This window comes from Colletotrichum scovillei, assembly GCF_011075155.1.
Source record: "Colletotrichum scovillei strain TJNH1 chromosome Unknown Contig00009, whole genome shotgun sequence".
Classification (NCBI taxonomy): Eukaryota; Fungi; Ascomycota; class Sordariomycetes; order Glomerellales; family Glomerellaceae; genus Colletotrichum; species Colletotrichum scovillei.
In genome coordinates this window covers 155,372-169,143 of record NW_023336267.1, presented here as the reverse complement: position 1 = coordinate 169,143, position 13,772 = coordinate 155,372, and the positions used below count along the sequence as shown (strand labels likewise).

Here is a 13,772-nt window from a genome sequence, read left to right as displayed (position 1 = left end):
ACACCAAGCCATTGGATTCTATCCGCCCGGCTAGCTCAATCGGTAGAGCGTGAGACTCTTAATCTCAAGGTTGTGGGTTCGACCCGTAAGTTATAGCTCATCACCACATGGTGATCACTGAACATCATCACTAACTCTTCCCAGCCACGTCGGGCTCAATTCCCGTCAGCGATTGACGCATTCTCTTTTTGCCTTTCTCGAAACTTTTGTCCACCTTGCGGTTGACCCAATATTGAATTGTTTCTCCTCATTCATGCCTTGCTTCTCGTGTGTTTTCTCTTTCTCTCTCACAGCTCAATCTCTGGGGTCCTCGCCCTGCATCCAATAACCGTCCTTGGATCCGGCACAAAGCGACTGACGAACATGCTTGCCGGGGGCTTGCCTTCCACAATCCTCCAATCGTAGTTCATGATTAGATGCGCCAACACAATCTTCATCTCGTTGCTGGCAAAGAATCGTCCCGGGCACGCGTGCGTCCCATGGCCAAAGGCGAGGAACTCGGGACTCGTCGAGACGAACTGCCACCGATTCTCCTGCCCTGGCTCTTCACGCATACGCAGGAACCTGTGGCCGTCGAATTTCTCGGGCTCGGGTCCCCAGAGTGCTGGATCGCGGGTGTTGTGTGTGGCTACGGTGATTAAGGTGCCCTTTGGGAGGTACGTTCCGTCAGAGAGGGTCATGGCCTCTTCGACTCTGCGGTTCATGATATCTGAAGGGCGTGTTAGCAGGTCGTCAGTCCAGAGTGGCTCGCGGTAGGACCCGAATGTGCTTACGAGGACCCAATATGTGCAATCGCTGGCTCTCTTTCATACAGCTGTCCATCAACTTCAACTTGAAGAGACTGTTCTTGCTCCAACCCCCGTCCTCGGTAAACACCTTGACAATCTCTTCTCTCAACAGAGTAAAATACTCTGGGTACGCCAGCAAATCATACAATATGGCAGTCACCACAGAAGACGTCGTGTGAATAGCCGCAAATGTGAGAAACAGTTGTCCAGCAACGACATCAAACTTTCTCCCTCGCCGAACATCGTCAATCCACGATAGTGAATCCATAGGTCTCTCCTTCTCACCCCTCGCCAGTCTTCGCGCCGCAAGCTCGGGCTCCATAATCCTTCGTGCCTGCGTGATCTGACTTCGAAGGTAGTTGAGCGTCGGTACGAAGCGGTGCACAAGAGGACGAAGAAGAACTGGCCAGGCGCGCAGAGCTCGGCCTGCGCGGAGAATGACACCGGTGAAGTTGATGGAGACTGTTATCCACTCTTTATCGCGACAGAGACGGCCCCCGAGGAGGATCTTTGCAGACAAGCGTGCAGCGAGTTGAGTGGCCACGGGAAAGAATCTGACTTCTTGCCATTCTTTGCTTGACGGGAGTTGTTCTCTGAGGATAAGAGACGCCTCTTCGCGGAGTCGCTCCGTCAAGTACACTGAGATATAGATCAGCATTAGCGCTTTTGATGTCTTTGCCTGGTTCTCGCTCTTTCGAGGAGCTCACTTACCAAGTTCTTGGTTGAGGTTCTTCCGCATGGCTTCTTGTATGATTTCTTCCTTGAGACCATCTTGCAGGATATCTAAACCGGGATACCGCGTGAGCCATTGCTGTGACGGCCAAGGTTAGAAGAATTCTACTCATAGGCCCTGACCTTTGGTAATTTCAAAGTTCCCTATTCTGCAGACTTACTCGGTCGATGAACCCGGTGAATGTTAAGCGTTTGTCATTGCGAACTTCGTCGCACAGACTCGGGGGCAGCATCACTAAGGGACCAAACGGGGATATAACTTGAAATGGCCGGCCCTTTGTCTACGAAATCAAGTCAATATTATGAAGTCTCAAAGATTGAAGTCGGTTTCAGCATACTTCCTCGAACCCTGTCCGCAAGAGCTCAAAGGCATTGTTGTTCCATCTTTCCCTCGCCTTCTCGTACGACCACTCTCCTCGTTCTTTGCCGATCAACTTGAAGCCCGCATACGGCTTATCTTCGCGGAAATGCCAAGCTAGAAGTCCTAGAGCACCGAGACAAGCGAGTGTTAGTGTCGTCAATGCTCCAAGCTGGTTCCATGGATGGTAGTCAACGAGAGGTTGTAGAAGGATGCCCATGTTGTTTCGGAGATTTGGAAGCCCTGCGATGGTGATCCTAGTCTTGGACGCCTTGGCGTAGTCAGATGACGCGGGGAAGCTCGGCAGTTGAGCCTTGGTGCGAATGAGAATGTTATGGCTTTCGATTCCTCTTAGTTCTCTGCCCAGTGTGACGGGTTGTCTGAAGTTAGAATCGGATGGGTGCGCAGTGTCTTTTCTTCCTGCGTGTCACTGAATGGAGAACACGAGGGGTAGGCATCAGACATCCGGATGAAATGGGGTTCCTGTTCTTTTATCCTGAATTCCATGCTACATTACTCGGTGTGACAGTATTTTGACTTTGCCATGGTTCGGCTTTTTGAATCTAGCGAGGCCGTGCTGATACACGCTGCGAACTCTATTTTAAGCTGCAGCGGGAGATGAAATCAGATCAAATGCACGTACCCACATCGTCAGGGGTTCGTTAAAGACTGAAGGCTGATGCTCTTCATGATGTAGTTTACGGCGAGGTGAACAAGGACTCTTGATTCACAATGAGTACCGAGTATTCCACGGACAGAGTCTCGACAGAGACGTCTGATGATAAGTCACATGCCAAATAGAACCAGTCTCTATGTAGTCTATGCCAGATTTCGAGGCATTCATGTAGTTCCGGCTTTATAGTCGGCAGATAGACAGGCCTCGCGCGAGCTTGATCGGCAAGGCCAACATGGTGTAACAAACATTTGTATGACCTACCTTACACACTGAAGGCCAACTACTAACAGGACTTGTTGCAAAGACGATCCCTGTAAGCAGCCTCCAGACAAAAGAGCGAACAGTTAGGTACCTAGCGAAAGGGAATGTACCTGAGTTGAGCGAAGCAAAAGATGATCTTGAAAGGGACGAGACTCGAACTCGCGCGGGTTGCCCCACCAGGAAACAGATGTTAAGCTGACCTTAACCTGGCGCCATAACCAACTCGGCCACCCTTCCAGATGAGCCAGACTCCGTTGGAGCTGTTGTGGATGCAGGTTTGCGCTAGGGAAAGCGTCGATATTTCCAATGCACGAGTGATTTCTGCTTGTTGTGGAGCGTTAGAGGGCAGAATTATCAGTGCGGCCATCGAGGGAGCTTCAAGTGTCTTAGTGCGGTGGAGTTGGGTTTGAGTGTGGTTCTTCGAGTGATCCAGGCCCATCGCGGCCCGCAAGTGAAAATCCGGACTGGGCGAGAAGTTCCCGTAGAATAACACGTGCCATGATTGAGGATTCATCATGAGTGGTTCTCACGAATGCGAGTCCTGAATAAAGAAGTTACAATTATAATTCTAATATTGACAGCAAGAAAAAAGACGTAACTCGTCACGGCACTCGCTCTAGCCTGGGCCCACAACATGTACCCGCCTAGTCCTTTAGAACCCATGCCCTCGACGTGAACTTGAATGACCAAGGCACTCGAGGATAAGTATGTCTTCCGAATAGACCGCCTCTTGGTACAATTGGTCTCAAAAGCCTGGGGAGCTTTACCCTGGTTGCACTCGGTACATTCGTAATCAATTTTACTCAAGGTATAGATATTAAATATCAGGCCCTCATGCCATGCTCTTTGAGCTGCTTGACCATCTTAACCTCCTCTTCCAACAGGTGGTTGTCCTGTCCCACAGGCCCGGCGGTGGGATAGAGCAGATGCAGTGGTACCTCCCTGACGCTGACAAAATTGTCATCCTTGCTTCCAACCAACATCGTCTCCACAACATTTCCGTCGCCAAATTCAGGCTCGCAAAGAACGCGCATCAGGACAGCAGCGCATTGCTGTGGAGTGAGAGTCAGGTCGTCGGGACGCACTCTATCACGACAATACTCGGGATGAAAGATGGGAGTCTGCGGACATTCAGTATGCTATCGGTATGAAAGAGGGAATACGAGAAGAAAATAGCGCGATGTAACGCAGGCTCAGGTTCACTCACGTAGACCGCTCCAGGACACACTGCAGCGTTTCGGATACCCAGCTCCTTTCTGAGGCCACCAAGACTCTTGACCATGCTTACAATCGCAGCTTTGCTGGCAAAGTACATTGGCGTGTGCATTGAGTGCACGTAACCACCCAAACTTGCAATCCAAAGGAGGTTGCCTTCGATATTGCGATTTTGAAGCCAGTAATCAATGGCGATTTGAGCCAACCGGATTGGTCCAGTGGTGTTCACCGCGAACGTCTTGTACTGGCCGACTTTGGCATCAATAGGATCCTGTGCAAGGGGACAAACCCCAGGTATGTTCCAGAAACAACTTGATGGAGGCTCATAGACGCCCGCGCCATTGCAGACGATGTCTACCTGCGGAAAAGTTTCGAGTGCGGTCGCCCACAGTGAGCTGATTTGGTTCCAGTCGGAGACATCTGTCTCGTGAAGATGGCGTGAGCGCCACGAGTAGCAACAGAGTCTTTGCAATGTTTAGTAATGGTCGCCTCAGCTTCGGGCCCTAACTGAATGTCGGCAATAATGACTGAGCATCCTGCCTCCAAAAGAAGTTCAACGAATGCATGATTAATACCTATTCAACATACATTAGATTTCTTGCGTGGAATCTCATGTCTTGCGGTCTGGGACGTGGTGTTGACTTACCAGAACCGGCGCCTGTGACAATGGCGAACTTGTCCTTGACGTCGTAAGCTGACATTTTCGTCAGTATGTGTTAAATACGGTGACAATGCAAATAAAATAGAAGTAATACAATACTCAGGAAGGAGAGATGCCAACCAAGCTCTGTGAGTCCGATCGTACGTTTTATTCATTCAAGTTGGTTCCATGTCATATGCCCTCGCTTCGTCCTTCAACCCTGTCTCTGTTGGTCGTCTTTGCATCGGAGTGGATCTCGACACGGAGGTGCTTAGGGAACCTCGACATTCAGCGGGTAAGTAAACCGAACTTCCGCAGCAGATACCTTGCCTTCATTTGCAAGTAATGGAAACCCATGATCCCATCTCAGGTTCCGCTGCATGTCAAGTTACGGAGAAGATCGTGGGAAAGGGGTCTCATCAGCTGTAATCTTTGGCTACCTCAAGGTAAAGAGATGTCGCCCCGCCAAGTCAATGGGGTATACGAAGTTCACAGCTGAAAAATCGGTCGCCGGTCGGATATAACGATGCTTCTCGTTCGTGCTCCGGTATGGGCCCAGTTGCCAGTGTTTTGCACAGCCATGCATTCATGAAAATTGGGAATCAGCCACTTATCTGTCGCAACGTGCACCAAACGGAGAATGAAATGATCTGACCAACACACTAAGAAACTTGCGGAATAGACACAACCAGGGTATCATTGGGCAATCGGTTGGTTTGTTCGCAACGTTCTCCGATGCGGTTGGCAGCTCGACCACTGGATCAGTAACCAACGAAAATACGGTACATCTGATATTGGCTGATGTCGCATGTAGCCCATCATCAATCATGCCTGTGCTGTACTGACCATGCACCTGCAGCAGTAAGCGGAGGAGCACAGTAGTAAATCAATGTATTATGCAAGGATCTTGCCAGGCAACTATACCGAGAAGGGCATCGCTACTATCACTTGTTGTCAGCTCGCTAAAAGGGGAAGTAAATGTAACCCCATGTCCCTAAGAAACATGACCTCTTATCTAGGTATTCTACATGAACGAGCTGATAGCATCCTTTGTGATTTGGAATATGCAGATATACAAGGTATACTCGCTAACCCGCGACTCCGACTTCCGCATGCACTGCGGTGAATAGCTCAACAATCGAAGCGTTCATTGGGCCATGTCAAACAGTCACGCAACACACCACCAGGGGATCCACACACAGGGTAGATAGGCGGCTTCGGACCTCCTGCGTTGCAACACTCCCCCACGTCTATTGATGTCTATTGATTCTTGATGCCCAAGGTGGCCACCAATGTATCAGCGTCCTATCACCTTCTAGAAGATCACAAGTTCTCCTGCAGGAGGGCAGAGGAAGGTTTTGTACTTTGCAGTGGATGAATACGAAATCCATGACACCAGGCATTGACGAATGATCGATGTTGCCAGCGAAGAAAAAAGTAATGACTGCTCCTATCAGCTACCCAGACCTTTCAATAGTCTGAGTAGAATGCCACTCGCTTAGGGTCAGCTTTCATGTAGAGCTGAAACTTTAGTACAGCGATGTTCCCTCAACATTTGCCTTTTCATCGCGGGGTTGTGTGGACTCCCGAAAAGCACGAGTACGCGAAACGTTCACAGCCGAAAATACGAAAATCTGAGCCTTTGAACGATCATCAGCATCGTTGTACCTAGCAGCCCGCCGATGTGATTTCCTATTGTAGTCGATGTGGCTGGATAAGAAGGTGTGTGATTGTCAGCACTTATGCGACTGCATCGTCTGATCCACTTGACAAGCGATGCTATATGAACCAGCATCATGGCGCCCCAATGTCTACATTTACGGAAGGTGTCGAACTTGACAGAAATTGCATCTCAGGAAGTTTGATTGGTACATGCAGAGGGAAGACCCGTCTGACCTCAGCTGTGCTTGTTACATAATGTGTCTAGTATATTTACATAAAAAAGTCCTGTCCTGCCCCCTCCTCCAGACCACGCTCGCGAGACTTTTGCATCTGACCTTGAACTCTTGTCATCCTACCCGTCATGAACATTGATTCATCAAGGCTATTGGCGCTCTTTGTGTGTTTAGGGTTGGCAATATGTGTTGAGTCTCTATCCGCGACATGTCAACAGCTATCCGCATCGACGAAGATCCAACAATACCAGGGGATTGAGATAGAGTACACCCAGGAGCAACAAAACTATTGGTAGGTTCCTCAATACGGCGCTGAATTATCCTAACCGCCATTAGGTCGACTGCTTGCAGCAACCTGAAGCCAGGCTGTATCTTGGTTCCAACGAGTGCTATAGAGGTTTCAACTATTGTCACTGCCCTGCTCAATAACAAAGAACAGTTTGCTGTTAAGTCGGGAGGACATAACCCGAACAACTACTTTGCAAGCGTACAAGGTGGCCCTTTGATCTCTACCAAAGGGCTAAAAGAAGTCGTGTACCACAAGGAGAACAATACGGTCAGCGTCGGCCCCGGAAACAAATGGGAAGAGGTTCACGAAGCTCTCGAGGGAACTGGAGTGACTGTCGTTGGGGGCCGCATCGGGAATGTCGGCGTGGGTGGCTATCTTCTAGGAGGTATCTTGATGTCTAACTTTGACGCCTGTATGGAATGAGGTATCTAACGTTCTTCAAAGGGGGGCTCAGTTTTCTCAGCACCCAATACGGCTGGGCATCGAACAATATAGTGTCAGCGGAGATGGTACTTGCGAATGGATCGATAGTAACCGCATCCGATACTTCCAATCCGGACCTTTTTGCTGCCATAAAAGGAGGTGGCAATGCGTTCGGAATCGTAACAAGGTATAACTTGCAAGCGCATGCAATAGGACAGGTAAGTGCTGTGGTCCCTCGACCAGCGACTTCCCATTGGCGACAGAATCTGCTAACACAAGGGGCAGATATGGGGCGGGAACTTGGTATTTGGCGGCGACAAAACAGACGAGATACTCGCGGCGATTCGAAACTTTACTGAGAATTATCATGATCCAAAGGCAGCCATCATCGCAACTTCGGAGTTGACTGTATTGAACAGCGTCAACATCTGGATCTTTTTTCTGTTCTACGACGGGCCACAACCTCCATCTGGAGTATTTGATGAATTCTTAGATATCCAATCGTCGCTCAACACTTGTAAGACGAGGTCCTACACCGACTTGCTGAAAGCGAACAACGTCTTCGTCTTGAAAGGTAGTGTCTACACTATCGCTACGGAGACGACACCTCTTCCGCCAGCTGCAGCAGGCGCAAAGGTGATGCGATCTTACTATGACCATTGGTACAACACGTCAGCTGTAAAGTCAGGAATAGCTGGGATCATTGCCTCGATGGCTTTTCAGCCCATACCGAAGTCACTAGCCCGGATCAGCCGAGAGAGAGGTGGCGATCTGCTGGATCTCGACGATGGGTTCGACAGAATCATCTTCGAGTTTGATTACTCCTATTTGTTCCAACTGGATGACGCTGCAGTTGATGATACAATGGTCAAATTGTACACTGGTATGAAGTCTCGTGTTGATGGATTTGTCCAAGACGGCACTCTTCCAGACGCCTACAGGCCCCTGTTCATGAACGATGGTTACTTTCGACAGGACTACTGGGGAAGATTGAAGCCAGAGAATAGAGAGTTGGCGGAAAGAGTGCGGACTTCGGTTGATCCAGAGGGCTTGTTCCTCAACAGGACCGGAGGATTCAAACTCTGAGTCCAAACCTTCCAAATCCCAAGTATGCAGACTTTAGCCCGCGTACTTTTGTGACTAGCTTTGGTAATCATTCAAATTGCGCGGTGTTAGGCTAAACTTATGTGCTCACACCGAGCTTCTCGCGAGCGAATCATTGACACCTCGTCGCCTCGGATTCTGTTGAGTCTTGACCTCTATCAAAAGGGCAATATGAAGTTGAGATCAAATGGCCTTTGGAGAAGACTTTGGGTAAGCTGGGAAGTTACGTAAGAGCTCGTCGTATTACGCCGCAAATTTCCTCCTTTGTCAAGCTCTTGCTTAAAGTAAATGCGCATGTGGAAAGCTGCTTGACATTCAAAGGTTCTCTGCGTGTAGTTTTCAAATGAAGATATGCTCCAAGGGCCTCGTGCCGTCGGCTCAACCAGACATTGTCAAGATAAAGATAACCTCAAAGGGTGTATCTAAACTCCTTGTTCATACGATCAGTCATATCGCTGAACTCGACATCCTTCAAGTGGCCAAGCTCCCCTGCTTGAACAAGTCCATCCCGTCGCTTATTTTCCCAGATGTAATAGTACCTTAGCATCAACGTGAATACCATCGCCAAACCGCAGGTTACGATGATTGCTGTCTTAGCTGGGAGGTATCCGAGCGCAGACTCTGCCGTGAATGTCAAGGGCCCGATAATGTTACCAACACAGAAACAGATGAGCAAAGTGGCGTTCATAGTGACCTACGTTTTCATGCATTAGTTCTGGATTCGAAAGATTGTTGAGAAAGTCGCACGTACCTTCTTAGTGTGACCTGCATAGTTGGCACCAACAAGAGAATACAACAAAGGCAAAGTTGCCCCGATACAATTCGTCATGTAATTTCCAATCAGTTTACCAGCTTTATTGTCCTCTGGGAGGAAAGCCATCAGCGCAGCTCCGATGACACCGGGTATTAGAAGGCAAATAATGTTGATCGCTCTCTGATTGAACCTTCCTGCCACGGTGGTAGCCGCCAGAATCGAGACGATACTGACTGCACCTGAAGGGATAGATAGAAGTGCAGTCTCCTTGGATGTATACCCAAAGCCCTTGATGATGGTGGCCTGAAATGAGGAGACGGCTCCATTGGGCACATTTGAAGCGATGGTGATGAGCGCCAAAAGGTAGGTTTGTGGGTCTGTGAAACACTCGATTGCCTGCTCGCGCTTGAATCGCTTGTTTTCGACGCCAGTTTGGTTGCTTCTTAATCGCTCGATAGCCCAAATTTTCTCCTCACGGGAGAGAAAGCGCGCGCTCATCGGATTATCCGGAAGAATTAGAATTACCGTAATACCGATGGCAATGGTGATCAGGCCGCAGATGAGAAACATGATCTGCCATGAGGTAAAGCCGGAGCTGTGGTAGTGCTGAAAACCGAAAGAAATGAGGGAGCCGACGATGGTGCCGCCACCAGTGCCGAGATACCAGATGCCCATCCTAGGGGGCTGTTCTTGACGTTTGTACCACTGTAGACGAAACGTTAGGAAGATTACAGGACGCGAAAATACAACAAAAACTGACCATGGTCGTAATGACGATGAGTGAGGGAGCAACAGCACTCTCAAAAACGCCTAGAAGGACTCTGGTCACAACTAGCCCGGCCCAGTTGTGGCAGGCTGATGTAGTTGCCAACACCGTACCCCACATGCAGACCATCATCCCAATGTATTTTGCTGTTGGGAATCTCTGCATGCCCCAAGCGTGAGGGAACTCGAATGCTAGATAGCTTACGTAGAATATCATGGCCAGTTGAGAGTATTGATCGCCAGTGATGTTGGTGTCGCTCTGCAACCCCATGACGTTCGCGTAGTTGATCAAAGTCTTGTCGAGATACTGGAGAATGTAACACGCAAACATGAGAGGAACGATTCGCCAGTCAATCTTGCGCTTCAAGAGGCGCTCATCCTCCGCTGTCATGGGTGTGACCTCCCCCCCGTCTCGAAGGAATTCCAGCGCAGCATCAGCGTTCTTGATGTCCTTGACCTCTCCGACCAATACCTCGAACTGACCACCACCAAAGCTTGGGGCCTTTTCGACATCGATCTTTCCGTCGGAGCTCATGGTGATGGCGTGAGGAGACTCGGCTGCAACTTCAGGCTATAATGGTAGTTGGGACGAGTGGCTCGGCCATCATTATATGGGACTGCACGTCGAAACCCCTTTACTGATATCACGGCTGTCTATGACGCACCTATATATAATGGGGTGTAAGGATCGCGTGGAGATATTAAGCATGTTGGAGAACTCCCCATTCTCCCCATCGATAAGTATGTGGCGATCGTCAAGCCGTTGCTGCTCAGGCGAATCAAATGCTGCGTTACGCCGAGAACCATGCCATTGCAGGAAGGTGACTGGGGTGTTGGTTGGGCCCGGTAGTCGTTATCTCTCAGTCCGGAAAAGAAGGACCCGAAGATATCATCTTATTCCCGAATGTGGTGCGGCAAACCACGTCTGAATGCCGATAGAGCTGTCCATCATTATCTAGTTCAGCTGATAGCGCAACGCTGCAGTTGGGGGGTTTCGGGGAATGCTCGGAGTCGGCGCTGACGACCTGAAGCAGGAAGAGTTGGTCGCAAAGCCTCGTGGTGGAGCTTGCCGATGGCGGAACAACACAGTTGCTTATGAGATGTCTTAAGCTTACTTGAGTCAGTACTAGGAATATGCGACCAAGTCATGTTATCAGACAATTATTGGCGACGAGGTGTTCTGCATGATAGTGATATGTTGAGATACGTTATCAGGCTGCAGATGTAAGCAATCAAGAGGCGGCATCCCACTTCTTGCTCACTTGGCTTCCCTCGAAAGTGAGATAGTAATATTTTGTAATGGACACTACCCCACGTTGGTCCATGACACTACTTTATACACATCCGTCACGCTTGGTCCTGCTGATCATATAGATGCAGGGCATGCCCTCTTAGTAATCGTTGGAGCAATTGCTCGCCAATTAGCAATGAACCCGAGCAATTCCACTGGGAGTGATGTCTGCTGTGTGTGCGTGCACAAACCAATGCAGGCATCGAATCTCAACTGAACTATTGAGCGGGTTTAGTATATGAGAGTGGGCTGAATTTCTCAAGGGAGACCATGACAATCGATACGTAGTCCAAGCCTCATAGATAGGTGCTTAAGTGAAAAGCTTCTATTACATCATGGAATACTTTCTGCCCTCTCTGCCCTTTAGGTTGTATTATGGACCTCTATGAGCCTTGAGTGCGCCTAATCATTCGATATTACTAGCCTCAAGCCTTAGACACCGGAATCATATTGATTCAAGTCAGACTGGACCACGTAGTTCATCCAGTTGGCGCAGGTCTGGTTCAGCACATCCGTGTCATAGGTGATCTCCGACTCTCGCTCAACGATTTGCACGGCGAAACCCTCCGAGGTGTGCCACGCAATGTGGCAGTGCATCAGCCAAGCCTGAATTACACGGCAGTCAGTGGTCTGAAGATCTGGAAGCAACTTAATGTGATCGAAGAGGTACTTACACCAGGGTTGTTCGTCTTGAACGCGATGACCAAATATCCACTGCCTGGCATCATAGCTACGTCTCTTCTGGGAGCGTTTACCAAGGTCAGACGGTCAGTCTGAGTGCTGTCAAAGTTACCGTAACCAGAGTCTAGAACCCAGAAGTCGTGGCCGTGAAGATGCATGGGATGGTCCTGAGCAAAAGGCGAGTGAATGACCATGTACACCCACTTGTCAGCGTCAGGCAGGTGGATAACGTTTTGCTTCGTGAGCCAAGTCGAGTTCTTCTGCGAGATTTGCATAGCGGTGGGGTACTCCCATTGAGTATGCATGGAAGTCTTGTTCATCGTCCAGAGAAGGGCATTGTCTGTAACTTCAACGGCAACCTTCTCATCTGCGCTGATGTAAGTGTCAGACGCGTTGATGGCGAGGTAAGGCACAAGGTTTGAGGATGCCTCGTCCAAGCACGAGTCAGTGTAACTGTAGGCCGAGGTCGTGGGGTCCGAGGTAGAAGAGTTGGAGTAACGAATAATACCCTTGACATCGTCAACAGCATCAGACTCGGAGCAGGACTCTTGTGCAATGGATCGCAGCCAGAAATCACCGTTGGTCAGGTCCTTGGCCTCCACAATGATATCGTAGCGCTGGCCCATACCAATGCTCAACTGGGTGGCGTTATACGGGACGATGGGGACAAAATCTGTTGCGATAATCTCCATGGTGTGATTGTCGATCATGAAACGGAAGTGGTTATCTGCGGCGGCGTTGACTAGGCGAAGACGGTACCTGGTTCCGGGTTCGAACACTGTTTCGAATCTAGAGCCCATGGTGTCGTTGAAGGTGTTGGTACCGTTGATCAGACCGTTGACTGCTGTGGGGGGTCCTCCCGTAGCAGCTTTGGTAACGAGTTCATCTGCCGTTTGCTAGGTGGAAAAGTCAATCAAAAGTTCTTGAGTTCTTGCCAAACAATTCAAGCATTCAACTCACGTGGTACCAGTCGTTCAGGAAGAGGTGACCTAAGTCGACGTCGTAATTTGCCGAAGCCGGTCCGTTGATAGTGATGCCACCAAAGACTCCATCCCAGGCTTGAACGTAGAAGTGAGAGTGATACCAACCGGTGCCGTACTCAACAGCTCGCCATTCGTAGGTGTAAGTGTCGTTGGGGGCGATGGGGCACTGAGTGATACTAGGAACACCATCCATTTGATCCGTCCAATTCTGTCTGATGCCATGGAAGTGAAGACCGGTACCGTTTGTCTGAAGCGAGTTCGTTAGGTGGACGACTGTCGAAATTCAGTGTTAGCTCTTCAAGTCAAGAACACTTAAAGTAGGCTCGTGTCTCTGTATGTAGGTAAGTACGTACCAACAGTGTCACCCCAGTCAGCAATGATGGTTGGGCCGGGGAATGATCCGTTGATGAGCTGCACTGGCATCTCGTATCCATCTGGAGCGGCGGTGCCATTCTCGACATTGAACCAATATTCTCTCACTACTCCTGTATCCGGGACCTCATCGTAGTAGTTTGTGGATAGGTCGAAGCCTTCAGTCCAGCAAGCTCTGTTCGAAGGACTGTTGACGCAGGCGGCACCGGAACCAGTTGAACCAGATGAGTCAGATGAACTAGACGAGCTTGGACTGGCAACAGCCTCGGTGACTGGGGATACATCAGCAGCATCACCGGCGGTCTGGTGTCTGTTTGATGTACAAGCTGCAGTGGCACCAGTAATAACAGCTACTGCCCAAGTGGCGAGAAGCTTCCCGCAAACCATAGTGTTAACAGATAAGAAACAACGAAAGACTATTAGCTCACAGCCGAAACAGTGAGAAACGAGTGTTGAAGTTAACGATTAAAGAAAGAGTGGTTGGGGAAAACACAACGAAATCTGCCCCGTCTGCTGGTCTCATTTGTATCCTTTTGGGTTTCGAT

The 13,772-nt window shown here is 49.5% G+C and overlaps 5 protein-coding genes across 5 annotated transcripts; 1 reads left to right on the top strand and 4 right to left on the bottom strand.

The window, feature by feature from the left end:
• Nucleotides 1-287: 287 nt before the first annotated feature.
• HER10_EVM0004111 (cytochrome p450 monooxygenase) lies at nucleotides 288-2,098 on the bottom strand (the record flags this gene model as incomplete). Its single annotated transcript, XM_035473764.1, has 5 exons — nucleotides 288-709; nucleotides 774-1,427; nucleotides 1,500-1,599; nucleotides 1,682-1,801; nucleotides 1,859-2,098. The coding sequence occupies 5 exons, from the start codon at nucleotides 2,096-2,098 to the stop codon at nucleotides 288-290; spliced, it is 1,536 nt and encodes a 511-aa protein (XP_035329179.1).
• A 1,541-nt stretch (nucleotides 2,099-3,639) lies between these two features.
• HER10_EVM0005535 (uncharacterized protein) lies at nucleotides 3,640-4,731 on the bottom strand (the record flags this gene model as incomplete). The annotated part of the gene is made up of 4 exons (XM_035475148.1): nucleotides 3,640-3,936; nucleotides 4,023-4,454; nucleotides 4,490-4,605; nucleotides 4,677-4,731. The coding sequence occupies 4 exons, from the start codon at nucleotides 4,729-4,731 to the stop codon at nucleotides 3,640-3,642; spliced, it is 900 nt and encodes a 299-aa protein (XP_035329363.1).
• Nucleotides 4,732-6,456: 1,725 nt separating this feature from the next.
• On the top strand, nucleotides 6,457-8,633 carry HER10_EVM0006417 (FAD binding domain-containing protein). Its single transcript, XM_035476001.1, has 4 exons — nucleotides 6,457-6,857; nucleotides 6,902-7,239; nucleotides 7,299-7,495; nucleotides 7,563-8,633. The coding sequence occupies exons 1-4, from the start codon at nucleotides 6,694-6,696 to the stop codon at nucleotides 8,361-8,363; spliced, it is 1,500 nt and encodes a 499-aa protein (XP_035329470.1). The 5' UTR covers nucleotides 6,457-6,693; the 3' UTR covers nucleotides 8,364-8,633.
• A 157-nt stretch (nucleotides 8,634-8,790) lies between these two features.
• On the bottom strand, nucleotides 8,791-10,648 carry HER10_EVM0000930 (major facilitator superfamily transporter; the record flags this gene model as incomplete). The annotated part of the gene is made up of 3 exons (XM_035470695.1): nucleotides 9,896-10,648; nucleotides 9,133-9,840; nucleotides 8,791-9,075 (listed from the first exon to the last, which is right to left on the bottom strand). The coding sequence occupies exons 1-3, from the start codon at nucleotides 10,433-10,435 to the stop codon at nucleotides 8,791-8,793; spliced, it is 1,533 nt and encodes a 510-aa protein (XP_035328813.1). The 5' UTR covers nucleotides 10,436-10,648.
• Nucleotides 10,649-11,623: 975 nt separating this feature from the next.
• Nucleotides 11,624-13,614, bottom strand: HER10_EVM0012153 (multicopper oxidase; the record flags this gene model as incomplete). The annotated part of the gene is made up of 4 exons (XM_035481554.1): nucleotides 11,624-11,797; nucleotides 11,866-12,768; nucleotides 12,833-13,128; nucleotides 13,209-13,614. The coding sequence occupies 4 exons, from the start codon at nucleotides 13,612-13,614 to the stop codon at nucleotides 11,624-11,626; spliced, it is 1,779 nt and encodes a 592-aa protein (XP_035330183.1).
• Between the last annotated feature and the right edge of the window lie 158 nt (nucleotides 13,615-13,772).